This window comes from Bactrocera latifrons, unplaced genomic scaffold (genome assembly GCF_001853355.1).
Source record: "Bactrocera latifrons isolate USDA-ARS-PBARC rearing strain unplaced genomic scaffold, ASM185335v1 scaffold_72, whole genome shotgun sequence".
Taxonomy (NCBI): domain Eukaryota; kingdom Metazoa; phylum Arthropoda; class Insecta; order Diptera; family Tephritidae; genus Bactrocera; species Bactrocera latifrons.
Genome location: NW_017537401.1, coordinates 846926 through 859885, shown reverse-complemented (window position 1 = coordinate 859885; position 12960 = coordinate 846926). Strand labels below are relative to the sequence as shown.

The window sequence follows — 12960 nt, the reverse complement described above, 5'->3', positions numbered from 1 at the left end:
TTTTTGATTTTGTCTAGAGTATTATAGCTTCATTGCAATTTACAAATTATATACAAGTACACTAAACTTATCTGTCCAACTCATCGAATAAGCCTTCATCTCACTAAATTCTCAAAAATGAGGCTATCAAAAAACAAACTTCAAAAAAACCGAACAAGCAAAGCAAGAGAAGCCTTGACTGAAAAATTTTCACCTGCCCCACAAACATCATGTCTATACATATACATATATTTCCATATGTATTTGTGCAACTACTTTCACATGGAACTGGCGAAAGTGCATTATATACAACCGCTTTTGTATGGCTGTGCTATAACAAAAGTCAAATACGAACTTGCAGCAGTAACTGTTGTACCGTTAATGCAAATACTACTTGCAATACAATTTGGGTTATGTCAATAAAACTGTACTAGTTGCTACAGCGCACTGCTGAAGCCATTAAAGCACTAATTTGGTAGCCATTAGCAGCTAAAATATACACAAACACAAACACAGAGTGACCCAAATAAGTTGAATGTCAACAACTTTAATTTCGAATCCTATGAAAGGCAATTTAAAAACATTCGAGAAAGTGGTTTGTGCAGAACAAGGTACTCGTTTGATTTCAAATGATGCGTGTTTCAATTTCAAAGTTATTTTGTTGCAAAATTGAAATTAATATTGATTAATTAATAGATTAATTGATTATTTGAAATTTTCACAGTAGTATAGTTGGAGCTCAATTTGATATAAGCTCTGCATAAAAACTTGAATTTGAGTGCAAATTTAAAAAAAAAAGTATACATATGTATTAAAAATCACCGTAATTCKTTGTATTAACCTCGTAACTATCATATGTTAAATAAAAGTAAGGAAAGTACTCCCTCAAAGCACGGGAAATATCTTTCAGCATGGCATTTTCATTCAACAAATATTATTTTTTTATTTTTCCTCTTCATTGAAGTCTTATTTTAAACAACTCAATGTTTTGCAATTTTTGTCGCTCCCTGTATGACAAATTGTTCTACCAGTACATAGCCTGCAAGTGCAGAATTGTATTGTAGCTTCTCGCTACATAATGCATGTAATTCCAATATCAGCGCTAATGTCTGCACAATAAAGTGAGTCATTAAACAAACCATGCTAAACTATTCGGTGGTGATTTCATTTTTTTCCTTTATTTCTATTAATTCGATTAAAAGTGAAAGATTACACCGGCCGACAAATGAAAATTTTTTTTTAATGTTGTTTGTATTTGAGCCACAAATATCACTAACGTTTAGTATTTTAAACACGAAAACAACTATATATTTGCCCTATCACATCAGATTTTTACTAATTATGTGCAGGACTGCATTCTAAAGAACTTAGATCTCGAACGCAAAAAAAACTTTAAGTCAAACGATAAAATGAGATATAATTTCGGGATCAACACTACCAAATTAGTGGAAAAAAAATAATCAGAACTTGAACAAGGAAAATGATGTCGGCCGACTCTTCCTCATCCACATTTCGCTCATCGATATGTGAGTACAGAAAAAACTGTCACGAGTGACCTCTGCGACGCAGAAATCTAAGTTTCAAGCAATGCAGTTGAAAGAGGAGAGAGTTTCGTCGTGTCTTTGTTCGGATGCCTTCATAAACATATACATCTTCCCTGGTCCACAGCTGACACACTACAGCTTTACTTCTGCCAGTAATGTCCACGGCTTGCCATAGTCCGTAGTGCACTGCAAATACTGATGATAGTTCTTTGAACACACTTAAGCTTGCTAACTAGCGTGGCTTTGAACACCCTCCACCAAACGAGTTCAGCATGAAAAAATATTGGCTTGATTATAGTTTCATAGAGTCAAAACAACAACTTTGAGGAGAGTATCTAACTTTTCCTTATAGTCTATGTTCAGCAATAAAAGGCAACCGATGCCTTCGTAACTCTGTCCTCAGTATTTGGCCTTCATGAAAGCTTTTTATGCAGAATAAGCTCTAAGTATAGAACTGTTGCCACAAAGCTCAATTAATCAGATGCTTTTTCCACCCTCTAATAGGTTTAATGACTCCTAAAGAGTTTTTGTTATCGACCGGATGAAATCGGATGAAATCGGATTATAACACCGCTCACTCCCCATACAACTGTTGTGTTAAAAACTAATGAAAGTGCGCTAAATCAAAATTAAAGGCGTGAAAGGCATTAAATTTTACACCCGAGATGGGTCAATGGCCTTAGAACAACTTGACTTTTTTAGAACAACTTGGAAACTATAACGTTTTTTTATGAAAACCAACTTCGCCGAAGGGGCTCACATTCATCTGAGTGGTGCGGAATACAAACCGAACTGTCGATTCTGGTGCGAAAAAAAAAACCAAAAATTGTTCATGAAAAACCATTACATTAAATTAAATTAACCGTTGGTGTGGTTTTTGGTCTGGTAGATTCATCGATCTGTACTTCTTTCGAAATAAAGCTGCTGACACCGTTACTGTCAATGGAGAGCGGTATAGATCGATGATAAACAACTGATCTTGCAAATATATGGTATAAGAAAAAACGTTAACTTCGGTTGCACCGCAGCTAATACACCCTTCACATGTGCATTTCTTTTAGGAATTATGTGTTCAGTTTGTATGGAAGCTATATGCCATAGTTATCCGATCTGAACAATTTCTTCAGAGATTAACTTAATGTCTCAGAAAATAACCTGTGCCAACTTTTGTGCAAATATTTTGACAAATATAAAAGTTTTCCCTACAAGAACTTGATTGCGATTGTTCATTTTGTATGGCAGCTATATGTTCTAGTCGCCCGATATCGGCAATTCCTACAAATGAGCAGCTTCTTGAAGAGAAAATGATATTTACAAAATTTCAAAACGATATCTTTAAAACTGAGGGACTCATTCGTATGTATACAGACAGACGGACGGACAGACAGACAGATGAACACGGCTAAATCGACATACTGATCATTTATATTAATATATACTTTATAGGGTCTTCGCTCTTCGACGCCTACTGATGGGTGTTACAAACTTCGTGGCAAACTTAATATAATTAGAATAATCTTGCTTTTTGGTTAAAAAAAAAAAAACGTGTTATTCATAACAAAAATATTTTTTTTTTTCTGTTTCATACTGAACATTCAATATAAAAAGGAAATGAGCAAGTAAACTCATTTTCGCGCACAACCCACCTAATAGCGTTTCCTTAGCCGCAAACCGCATATTATGCCCTCCCCTTCGTACTAAGAATATGAATCCCAGCATGCTGGGGAGAAACGTCAAAAAGAGCAACGTCGACAAATGCTCAAATTAAAACCACTTCATGCATATCAATGAGTAATCGACTCTTAAGTGGTTACGTGTTGATTTTGGCGTCGCGTTTTTTTTTCGCTTTCTTTCCCAGCCCACAAACTACGATTTTCTTGCTCATTGCACTTACAACTTTTGCGAAAGAGCAAAACAAACGCGAAGTTGGTTTGTATATAGTATTTATATAAGCATAAGATGGCAAGAGGTTGTCGCACATTAATTGGCGCTGTTGATTTCCATCTGTAATTTTCATTCGCCTTTCATTTCATTTGAGGCGCGCAAGCACAATAGCAATGAGACTTTTCCTAACATAAAAGAATTGGCAGCGTATCGAGCTGTCGCCGAACTCGAACTCTTTCAGCGTGAGGGTGAGAGGAAATCAGGTAGTGGAAAAAAATTGACGCTCTTAATTGCATGAGTGGTTTGTTCGAATTGTTGCTGACTGCAATTAGTTAACTTCTTTTTTCTGCATGTCCAATGACTTGCCGATTGCCTTGATTGTGTGGGTGGTTTAATTTGAGTGAATTGCGTGTACGCTTCTAGCGCTTTTTTAGTTTTCTGCCGAACTGTTGTCAATTATTTGCACTCTTTGTGGGCATACACTGTCGAACAATTAAATGGAATCAATGCAGTTTTTGATTTTCGCCATTTTCGAACATTTTGATTGTACATGGTCAATGAGTGGTTTATTGACAGCAATTTTCATTTCAAATTGTTTAATTTAAGAGTTGAAACGTTTTGATTTTTGCTGTCATTAACAATGGCTAACTCTGTTCCAAATTGAGTATGCAAGCACAAAACTAGTTATAGTCTACATTTCTGAGTAGCATGTCTTAGAGTTAAATTGAAGGTAGTGGTTTTATTAAAATTGTTATTAAGTGGTAGAGGGGGCAGCAAAAGTGCCATTTAGACCATCACTAGACTCATTTTGCTTCAGGGTGGTAATAAAATTAATACTAATTAGGTAAAAAAGGTAATTTTTTTCTACCTCAGCTGGCCAATGTGTCGTAAGTTGGAGCAATACTCAAGGATGAAAGTGGAATATATCTCGTCTCATCCGCCTGAAGTCTTGGCATCCGAATAGATAATGTCTAGCGTGTCATCATCCTTGGCGCTTACTCTGCATTTCGCCAAAACTACTTTTCCATTTTCTCAACTTGGAATCTTAAGTTTAGGTGGCTTAACATATTACTAAATTCCCTTTAGCTTGGAAGTAAAGGGTTTTTGATTGTCCACTATCAACACTACTTAAATGGAAGTTGACTGACTCTATAAAAGAAAAACAACATCCATGCCTAGATAGTGCTGAGGTGACTCTCACGCTTAGACGGGATGTGATTTGAAAATCATGAATTGATCTCAAATGAAGTCACAAGCTGTAATCAAAAGTCATTCCTTCGATTATTGAATTATTTCCTTAGACAATAACCTATGTCAAATGTCGTGAAGATATCTCATTACACAAAAAGTTTTCCAAAAAGATTTTTGGCCTTGAGTAAATGTAAACAAGAGTATCATTTATCTCACAAAATATGAAAGTAGAGTCAATGACCCAAACAAAATGACCTAAGCAAAGGTTGTGGACTGAACTAAATGTAAACAAATTGTCGTTGACCTCATAAAGTCTAAACAAAAGTACCAATGGTCTCGGCAAAATGTAAACAAAAAGGTCACTGACCTCATTATCTGAAAAACCGAATCATTGATAACATAAAATGTAAACAAAAGTGTCAGTAACCTAAAATATGAACAAAGGTTCTTGACTAGGCTAACCGTAAACTAAATTTATGAACTTGGCTAAATCTAAAAAAAATAGAAATCAGAAAACGTAAGTTCATTGCCGTTACAAAATTGCAGTCACCATTGACCTCATAAAGTGTGAACAAAGTGGTGATTTATCTCATAATATATAAACTTATTAACCTCTTAGAAAGTAAAATATAATTGTGCACTTTTTTTTACCAGAACTCAGATCGGACCACTATGGTACATAGTGATATGTCTTAAAAGATTCGATCGTTTAATATCAATTAGTATTAGATATAAAAGGGTTCCAGACGTTCTACTCACACTCCATAATTATCACACTAACCAAACTAAAGTACATTTTTGCTATCAAAATCAATATGTATGTACATATATACCATAATAAGTTAATCTCTTAAAATTCACTCACAAAACCGGTGAGCGCTTCTTTGACTTTCCTCACAAAATTCTTTAAACAAATGATATTTTATATGCATTTGATATTTAGTTATACGCTGAACACGGTCTGTTTAAATCTGTCAAAACGATTGTAATACCCGGAAGGAAAAGTCGGATATATATTCATATATAGGCAAACCAATGCCTTAGTTTTTGAGATATCGATCTGAAATTTCGCACAATTTCTTTTAATTCCACGAAACTGCTAATTTTTTGCTGACCACTATATCATATAGCAGTCATACAAACTGAACGATTGGAATCAAATGCTTGTATACAAAACTTTTTCTTTTAACGAGATATCGCTAAGAAATTTGGTATAGCGTATTGTCCAAAAAAAGTAGTGTCCGAAAAAATTACTCAGATCTCTATAGGGTGTAGCTGCCATACAAAGTGAACGATCAAACACAAGTCTTTGTATGGAAAACTTTTTCAATTAACGAAATATCTTTAAGACATTTTTTATGGAGTATTGCCTAAGGCAACAGTGTGATATCCGAAGAAATTGTTCAGTCGAAGCACTATAGCAAATAGCTGACATACAAACTAAGCGATAAAAAAAGAAGTTCTAAGGAATATTTTGTGAATCCAAAGTTAACTTTTTTTCTTTTTTTTTATATTGTCAAGTCACACGTATGTATGTGCACAAATCTAGCACTTGCATGAAAAATGAACACAGATATTCGTCAAATGTCATGGCAGGTTGAGACAAGCGAAAAAATATAAATGTATAAATAGCGAAGGCTCAGGCAACTGGAATAACGCAAATCCACTGGGCTAACATTTATCTGTATCATTTGCGCTTGATTCACTGCTTGACAGTTACACTATGCACATACCATGCGCAGCGCCTTTAAAAACCATTTGCCTACAATCGCTGGCAGACAAGAACGCAAATCCCGTGTATTAGTTTGGCGAGTGGATTGACAAAGTAGCGGCATAAGCGGACAGCTGCACGCAAAAAATTAGCTCCGCTGTTGCAGCTACCCCCGTACACTTGTATATGAAGAGCAGTTCTGACAGGCAAATCAGCATATGCACGTGTTTGTGTGTATTTGTGGAGCAAATTTATTTTATTCATTGCATGATTACCATTAATTTCAATTTGTCAAAGTGTCAGAAAGGAGCGCGCACACGCACACAAACACACAAAAATTTTGACATATGCGCCAATGGTGCTAGTGCTGCTGTGCCCCTGCATGTGGGGAAAATGTCACTCATACGCAGTGTAGTGTGTGTGCTGTATGTGGCAGTGGCACGTTGGCAGCCTTGATATGCAGACACAAGCGTCGCTGCTGCTTTCGACGAAAGCGAAACAAAGCAAATGCAATTTTGCACCGACAAGTGAGGCACTTCTATGTGTGTGTGTGTGTGTGTGTGTGCGTGTGTGAGCTCATGAGTAAATTTGTTTCCTTTAGCACGTCGCTTCACATGCATCTATGTGTGTGTGTGACTATGTGTCCTGTAACATAGTTCGACGTGCATCATCCACATTCACACAACAACAACAACAACGCAACACTGATTGCGGAACTATTTCTTATATATACATATGTGTTTATATATGTCTGTCTGTCTGCTTTGAATATGTCGCTCATGAGCTGGTACATCGCGCTCCCATTGTTTGTATGTGCTTGTATCGCTTGGATTTTGTTATCTTATTGCCAAGCTTGTCTGCTGCCTTTCGTGTCTCGCACACACATACACACTCATACAACCGCGTTTGTGTTCAGCTATGTAGCAGAAGTGTTTAAGTAGTTTTTGTTTCTTCGCTTGCTACTTCCGCCATAACAATTTTGAGAAATAGCAGACATTTGTCTCAATGCTGTAAATTATTCGTGACACGCCAGCACACACCTACACTTACACATACAATCAAGACCAAACACACTTACACACACTCCACACACCTCTGCAGCTCTGCTATCTTTCGTACAAAAACAGCACTAGCTGTCAGACAAAATATCTCCACACACACACACATATGCGCGCGATCAATTTGTCAGCCATTTGCATGGCACACACACACATACCGTCAACTCATTTCTGACTTCTGCTCAGCGTCGCACATCAACCAGCGCTTAATTTAGTTACTCGACTAGCGCAGACAAGCAGCAACTAAAACAAAATCAGAAACATAGCGAATTTCTGTAACAATATATGTGGTGTTTGTGTGTGTGCGGTCATGCTTTCCATCTGCGTTGAGTTACATTCTAAGCCTGTCATGCAAATTATATTTTAGTTTTCATGCACACCGTTCGAACGTGACTTTGTCGCTTTTATTGACTTCTGTCGAAACAATACGCTCCGGCGCGCTTTTTGGGCGCACAAATAGTTCTTCCCTCCTCGCTGGTTGCCGTGGCAGCACTTTGCACGTACATGGCGTGAAATCTATGCTAAATTTATAGAAAAAATATATTGAATATTTTTGGAAATATTGTGTACGGCTCACTACATTTTTGCATGCGCGGATTACATAGTTTGGAAATGCTGAAATTTCACTGTGGTAACTAAACTAATTCCGAACTTTAATGGTGATTTGGCAATATTAAAGTAAGGGTTTTTATAGCAATCGCATATCACAAAAAAAGGGATAATTTAAATTTGAAATTACTTCATTTAAAAAAGATTTTGGTATTATATTTGAAACATTTTCTTTTAAGCAATTTATGGCCTGAAATTACTCATTTTAGTACTAAAACACACTACTTAGGTTAGGTTAGAGGAATATAACTTAGACTGTGATGTTCATATCCATAGTGAAACTAAAAAAACAGACTCCTTGAGTCCATAAAAAAGACAAGTAAAAACTCCTCTGGTTCGATATTAGCTATCGGAAAATCGGCCTAAGCCTATCACACATATGCTTTGGAGGTTTATTTCAATTTTCAATAATTCTGCTGGATTTCTAAAAGTATGAGATCTGTAGTATTTCTGTCCTGATACGCAAATGCGGGATATTTGAGGAAAAAGTTGGTGATCCCATCTCATTTTCTTCCAAACGCTGGCATCCGGTAAGATTTTCCGGTAACACGTTCAATTCCATGATTCTCGAGCAGACAATGTCCAGGCAGAACTTCTACAACTATAAACAGTTTGACTTGCTGAGAACGTAAAGCTATATAGACCTCTTTCGCTTAAAGCTGAGCTAGAAGAACCTTTCAATTGCGCATCTGCTGCTATTCGATCTTCACTTGCGCTGTCCTGAGATCCAAGAGTAGTAAATTACAAAAAACCAACGAAGCTCCTACCGGTTCCCATTCTGCAGATATTCAGAGTGATGTTCCTGACCTAGCACGCTCAACCGCCTTATATTCTCCTGCAACCCGAAATAGCAAAGCAAAACAACTCAAATCAGTACTCTATAACAGATCGATGCTCGAAATAAGGAGCCTAGATATTCCTTCACTATCTTGAAGGCACACAGATGGCGTGGAAAGTCACTACTCTGAAAGTCGCTGCGTCCCGGTGCGTTGTATCCACTGATACCTTTATGGCAGCCACCTCCGCTTGTAGACGCTGTAGTAGCAAAAAAGCCAAAAACGGGGGGGGTAGCGGGAAGTTCCTTGCAGTGACTGCTCCACCAACCCTCCTCGTAGCATTTAATCAATCCGTAAAATATCTCACAGCCCCTGTCCTCGAACGAAGCCTTCATGCCTCCCTCGAAGGTATGTAAGCAAAGAAACGACAGCTAGGACTAGGCTAGGCGACCTGATAATCCAAATATGTTAGAATAAAATCAAAGTGTTTAGAGCGCTCAGAGAATAAAACTTTTCGTTTCTTTTTCCTGGCTGGAAAAGGCTGCGCTCACGACTCGAAGTAAATTTGTAAATTAATTTTTTTAATAAATTGTTATAAATATATTTATCTAAAAGTTCATTAGGTGCTTTCTTTCTGCATATAAATATGTATATTCACTAATGTGGTAATATTTTATCATAAAAGCTTACGCATAAATAATTATTTCAATAAATATAATTTTCTATTAAATATTAACACCATAAATCGTCCCGCAAAGCAGCTCACACTTGAATTTAATGCAAGATAAAACGCTACGTGCCGAAATTTGTCGAATTTGCAATTTTTTGATTAATGGTTGGATAGAAAAAAAGATATAGATTCGAATTGAAACTGCCTCTCTATCTCCTCTCTCAGTAGATGAATATGATAAGTACAAAAAAAACGGGTTTAAATACAATCAGAGTGTTTGTGGTTGCGATTGCTAATTTACTGCTATTCAATTTTAGTTTTTCTGCTGTATGCACGCATACAAAAAGCTTCGAAAGGTTGACATTTCCTTCCGTTGCCTCTCACTTTCCCGGTTATCAACTGTTTGTGTTTTCACTCCACTATGCACGTAGCCCTAGGATTGCCACAAGCTACTGCTGTCGGCCATAATGTAATTAAAATCAAGATATCTCTCAGATTAAATGAAGTAATGCATTTCCAATGATTTCAGGATTTGTTTAAATGTTAATTATAGATGTTCTTAAAAGATCTACCCTTACTTGAAAGGATATTTCCCAATTGTCGAATCAATGCTGTGGAATAAGTATTATGTTTTCTTCAGAACTACAGGTTTTCAGAAGAAAAAAAAAAACTTTTATCAAATGTGGTATATGTTCTTTAAACTCAGCCAAAAATACCGAAAGGTCAAATAAAATATTGCATAATTATATTCATTAAGATGTTATTTCCACTACAGAATTTTGCACTATAATTCATGTTATTGGTTTTTTATATTATATTTTTCGATACTGCGCAATATTTTTTGTTTAGATTTATTCTTACCATTATCTGTCCTGTTATATATTTTTACATGATCGAAAAATATTGCATATTAAAGTTTTGCTTAGATTTTTTACTAGAGAAAAATGTTCCATTGATATATATTTTTCTGCTTTCATAGTATTTCAAAAATATTGCACAATAAAATTATTTTTTATTGTCATAGTATTGGAAAAATATTGTATGATAACTTTTTTTTAGATTTTTATATATCCAAAAAATATTCTACAACTTCGAATACCACTGCGTACTGTATATTCAAATGTTGTGAGTTTTTCTCCTCATATAGCCCGAAAAGATATTCCATTAATAGCCGCTAAATAAAGTGTTAAATATATAGTATGTAGGTATTTTGTACGTTTTTCTTCATATCAAAGCATTCTAAAAATTTACAATTTTGACATCAATTCTCTACTTACATAACAGTGTCTGTAATATTGAAAAAATGCACGTTTATTTACTTAACACAATTCGTTCAATTGTATCAATATATTATTATATGTAAAGTATTTATAATTTTTTTCTCCATAAAAAATGTAAAATATTTGAGGTCTGGCATGTAAAGGGTGTTTATTTCAAATCTAACAAAGCAAAAAATAAATGGAATTTCAAATATGAGTCAAATGAGTTTCCAAAGTTTTAGCTTTTAAAGTATTATACTGTAAAGCTCTTCCACTTGGCATAGCTTCATGACCTAAGCTACTTTACAGGCTTACAGGCTACGTTTTGATTCGAGTTGGATGTAGAGCACCGAAAATTCGCAATTGCTTTACCAGTACAGCTCTCATGAATAGCAAAGTTTTCTTAGTTTCTTAATCACTAAAAGAATAACAATCTCGTTTTTTTTTTAACAGAAGAGTTTTAAATCTGTCAAATTTATATCACAAAAAATATTGCACAATAATTTTTGGTTTAGCATTTAGTACTGTGTACTTCTTTTGTTAAATTTGTATAGAACGTAAAAATATTGCACAATATTTTTCATTTAGATTTTTTGCTAACGAAAACTAGTGCACAATAATTTTTTGTTTGGATTTATACAAATATTTATTACCAAAAAATATTGCACAATAATTTTGTTCACATATGTGAGTTTTTATACCAGCAGAAAGTATGCATAACAATAATTTTACATATGGATTTTGATATACTTAGACTTTTATGCTACCGAAAAAATATTGAACAATAACTATTTTTAAATTTTTATATTATCAAAAGACACTGCAAAATAATGTTGTTCAGCCAATGAAGCACATGAAATTCGGGATGGCAGTCTGGCCGATAACAATAGCTAGGCAAAATTGTGTAGCTTTAAATGTTCTAAAAATTAGGCGTAGATCCTCCTCATAATAAGTTTATAAACGCTCCTCAATGCCTTGAGTTGGTTGTAGGAGACTAAGAAGTCGCGAATGATTTGTCGGTAAACCTCACCATGAACAGTAAGGTTTTCTTAATTTATATTGCGCAGTAATTTTATTCACATATGTAAATTTTTATACAAAATGAAAGATTGTACAATAATTTTTTTTTATGAATTATTATATGTTTTTAGTCACTGTTTTTAAATTACTTAATCACCACAAAACGAAAAATCTCAACCATTTACCAAACCGACTTTTAAGTCCGTCAAATTATACTCAATATAAATATAAATTCTGACAGCTACTTGGACAGCTAGAAAACTCCTGCCTTCCAGCAATTTATACCCAACTTAAAGCACCCTATATTGCTGATTATGACATGTAGTTTTGATATGCATTAAAATATAAATATTTATTTACAATCGTAAATGTTCGATTTCAATTGCGACTAAACAAAATTTATTTCTGTATTAATTTCACACAATCTAAATTTACAAACATTCAATTTATTTTGCAGGTTTCATTGGCAAAATCAACAAAAAACACATTCACCGGTTATGGCGTCGGCAGCGCCAATATGGATGCTGACATTGTACAATATGACATACCGAAAAACTCTTACAAACGAGCCAATACGGACATCAATTACGAGGTGATTGTTTAGATGAATATTGACACACACCACACACACACACACATGAGCAGATGCATAGCCGGCCGATTTATTTATTTAAATATTTAAATTGGTGCAAATTAGATTTTGCATTAAACATTTGCTCGCTGGTAATCTCAGCGGAGATTTCACGTTAAATTCTGAACTGATTTCCAACTCAATCAATAAATGTCATATAGCCATACTTGACACACATAAATGTTCGATTGGCATGGGGCGATATTCAGCGTTGTGTCAGTGAGGCAGAACTTTGTAATTTAGGCGATTAAATATTTGAAAGTTTTTGTGAAATATTTAAGCACATAATGTGCGAATTGCTTTTGGAAAAGCGTGAAAATATATAATGTTGCATTCAAGTTGCACAAAAAATGTGAAATAATATTTATCTAAAAACCCATAAAATTTAGTTAAAAAAAATATGTTTAATTTACGTGAAAAACTGACAGTTAATTTTTATACAAAACCTTTTTTTCCATACCAAATAAAACCATTTACGCTTTCTGTGTAATTAAAATTGTTTTAAATTTTTTTTTTTTTTTTTTTTTTTGTGTAAAATAAACATTTAAACCGCAAGCAATATGTTGTAAGCCGCAATATTTGTGCGAAATTTTACAATTTTCTATTTGTAGTTGCAACCAAATTTTAG

The 12960-nt window shown here is 34.6% G+C and overlaps 1 protein-coding gene across 1 annotated transcript in view; it reads left to right on the top strand.

Moving 5' to 3' along the window:
- The window catches only part of LOC108976057, a 170579-nt gene that overhangs the window by 7847 nt on the left and 149772 nt on the right, over window positions 1–12960 (top strand). Inside the window, exon 2 of the mRNA XM_018944968.1 lies at window positions 12159–12293. Within this exon, the coding sequence (XP_018800513.1) occupies window positions 12159–12293 (135 nt within the window). The remainder of the gene's footprint in view (window positions 1–12158; window positions 12294–12960) is intronic.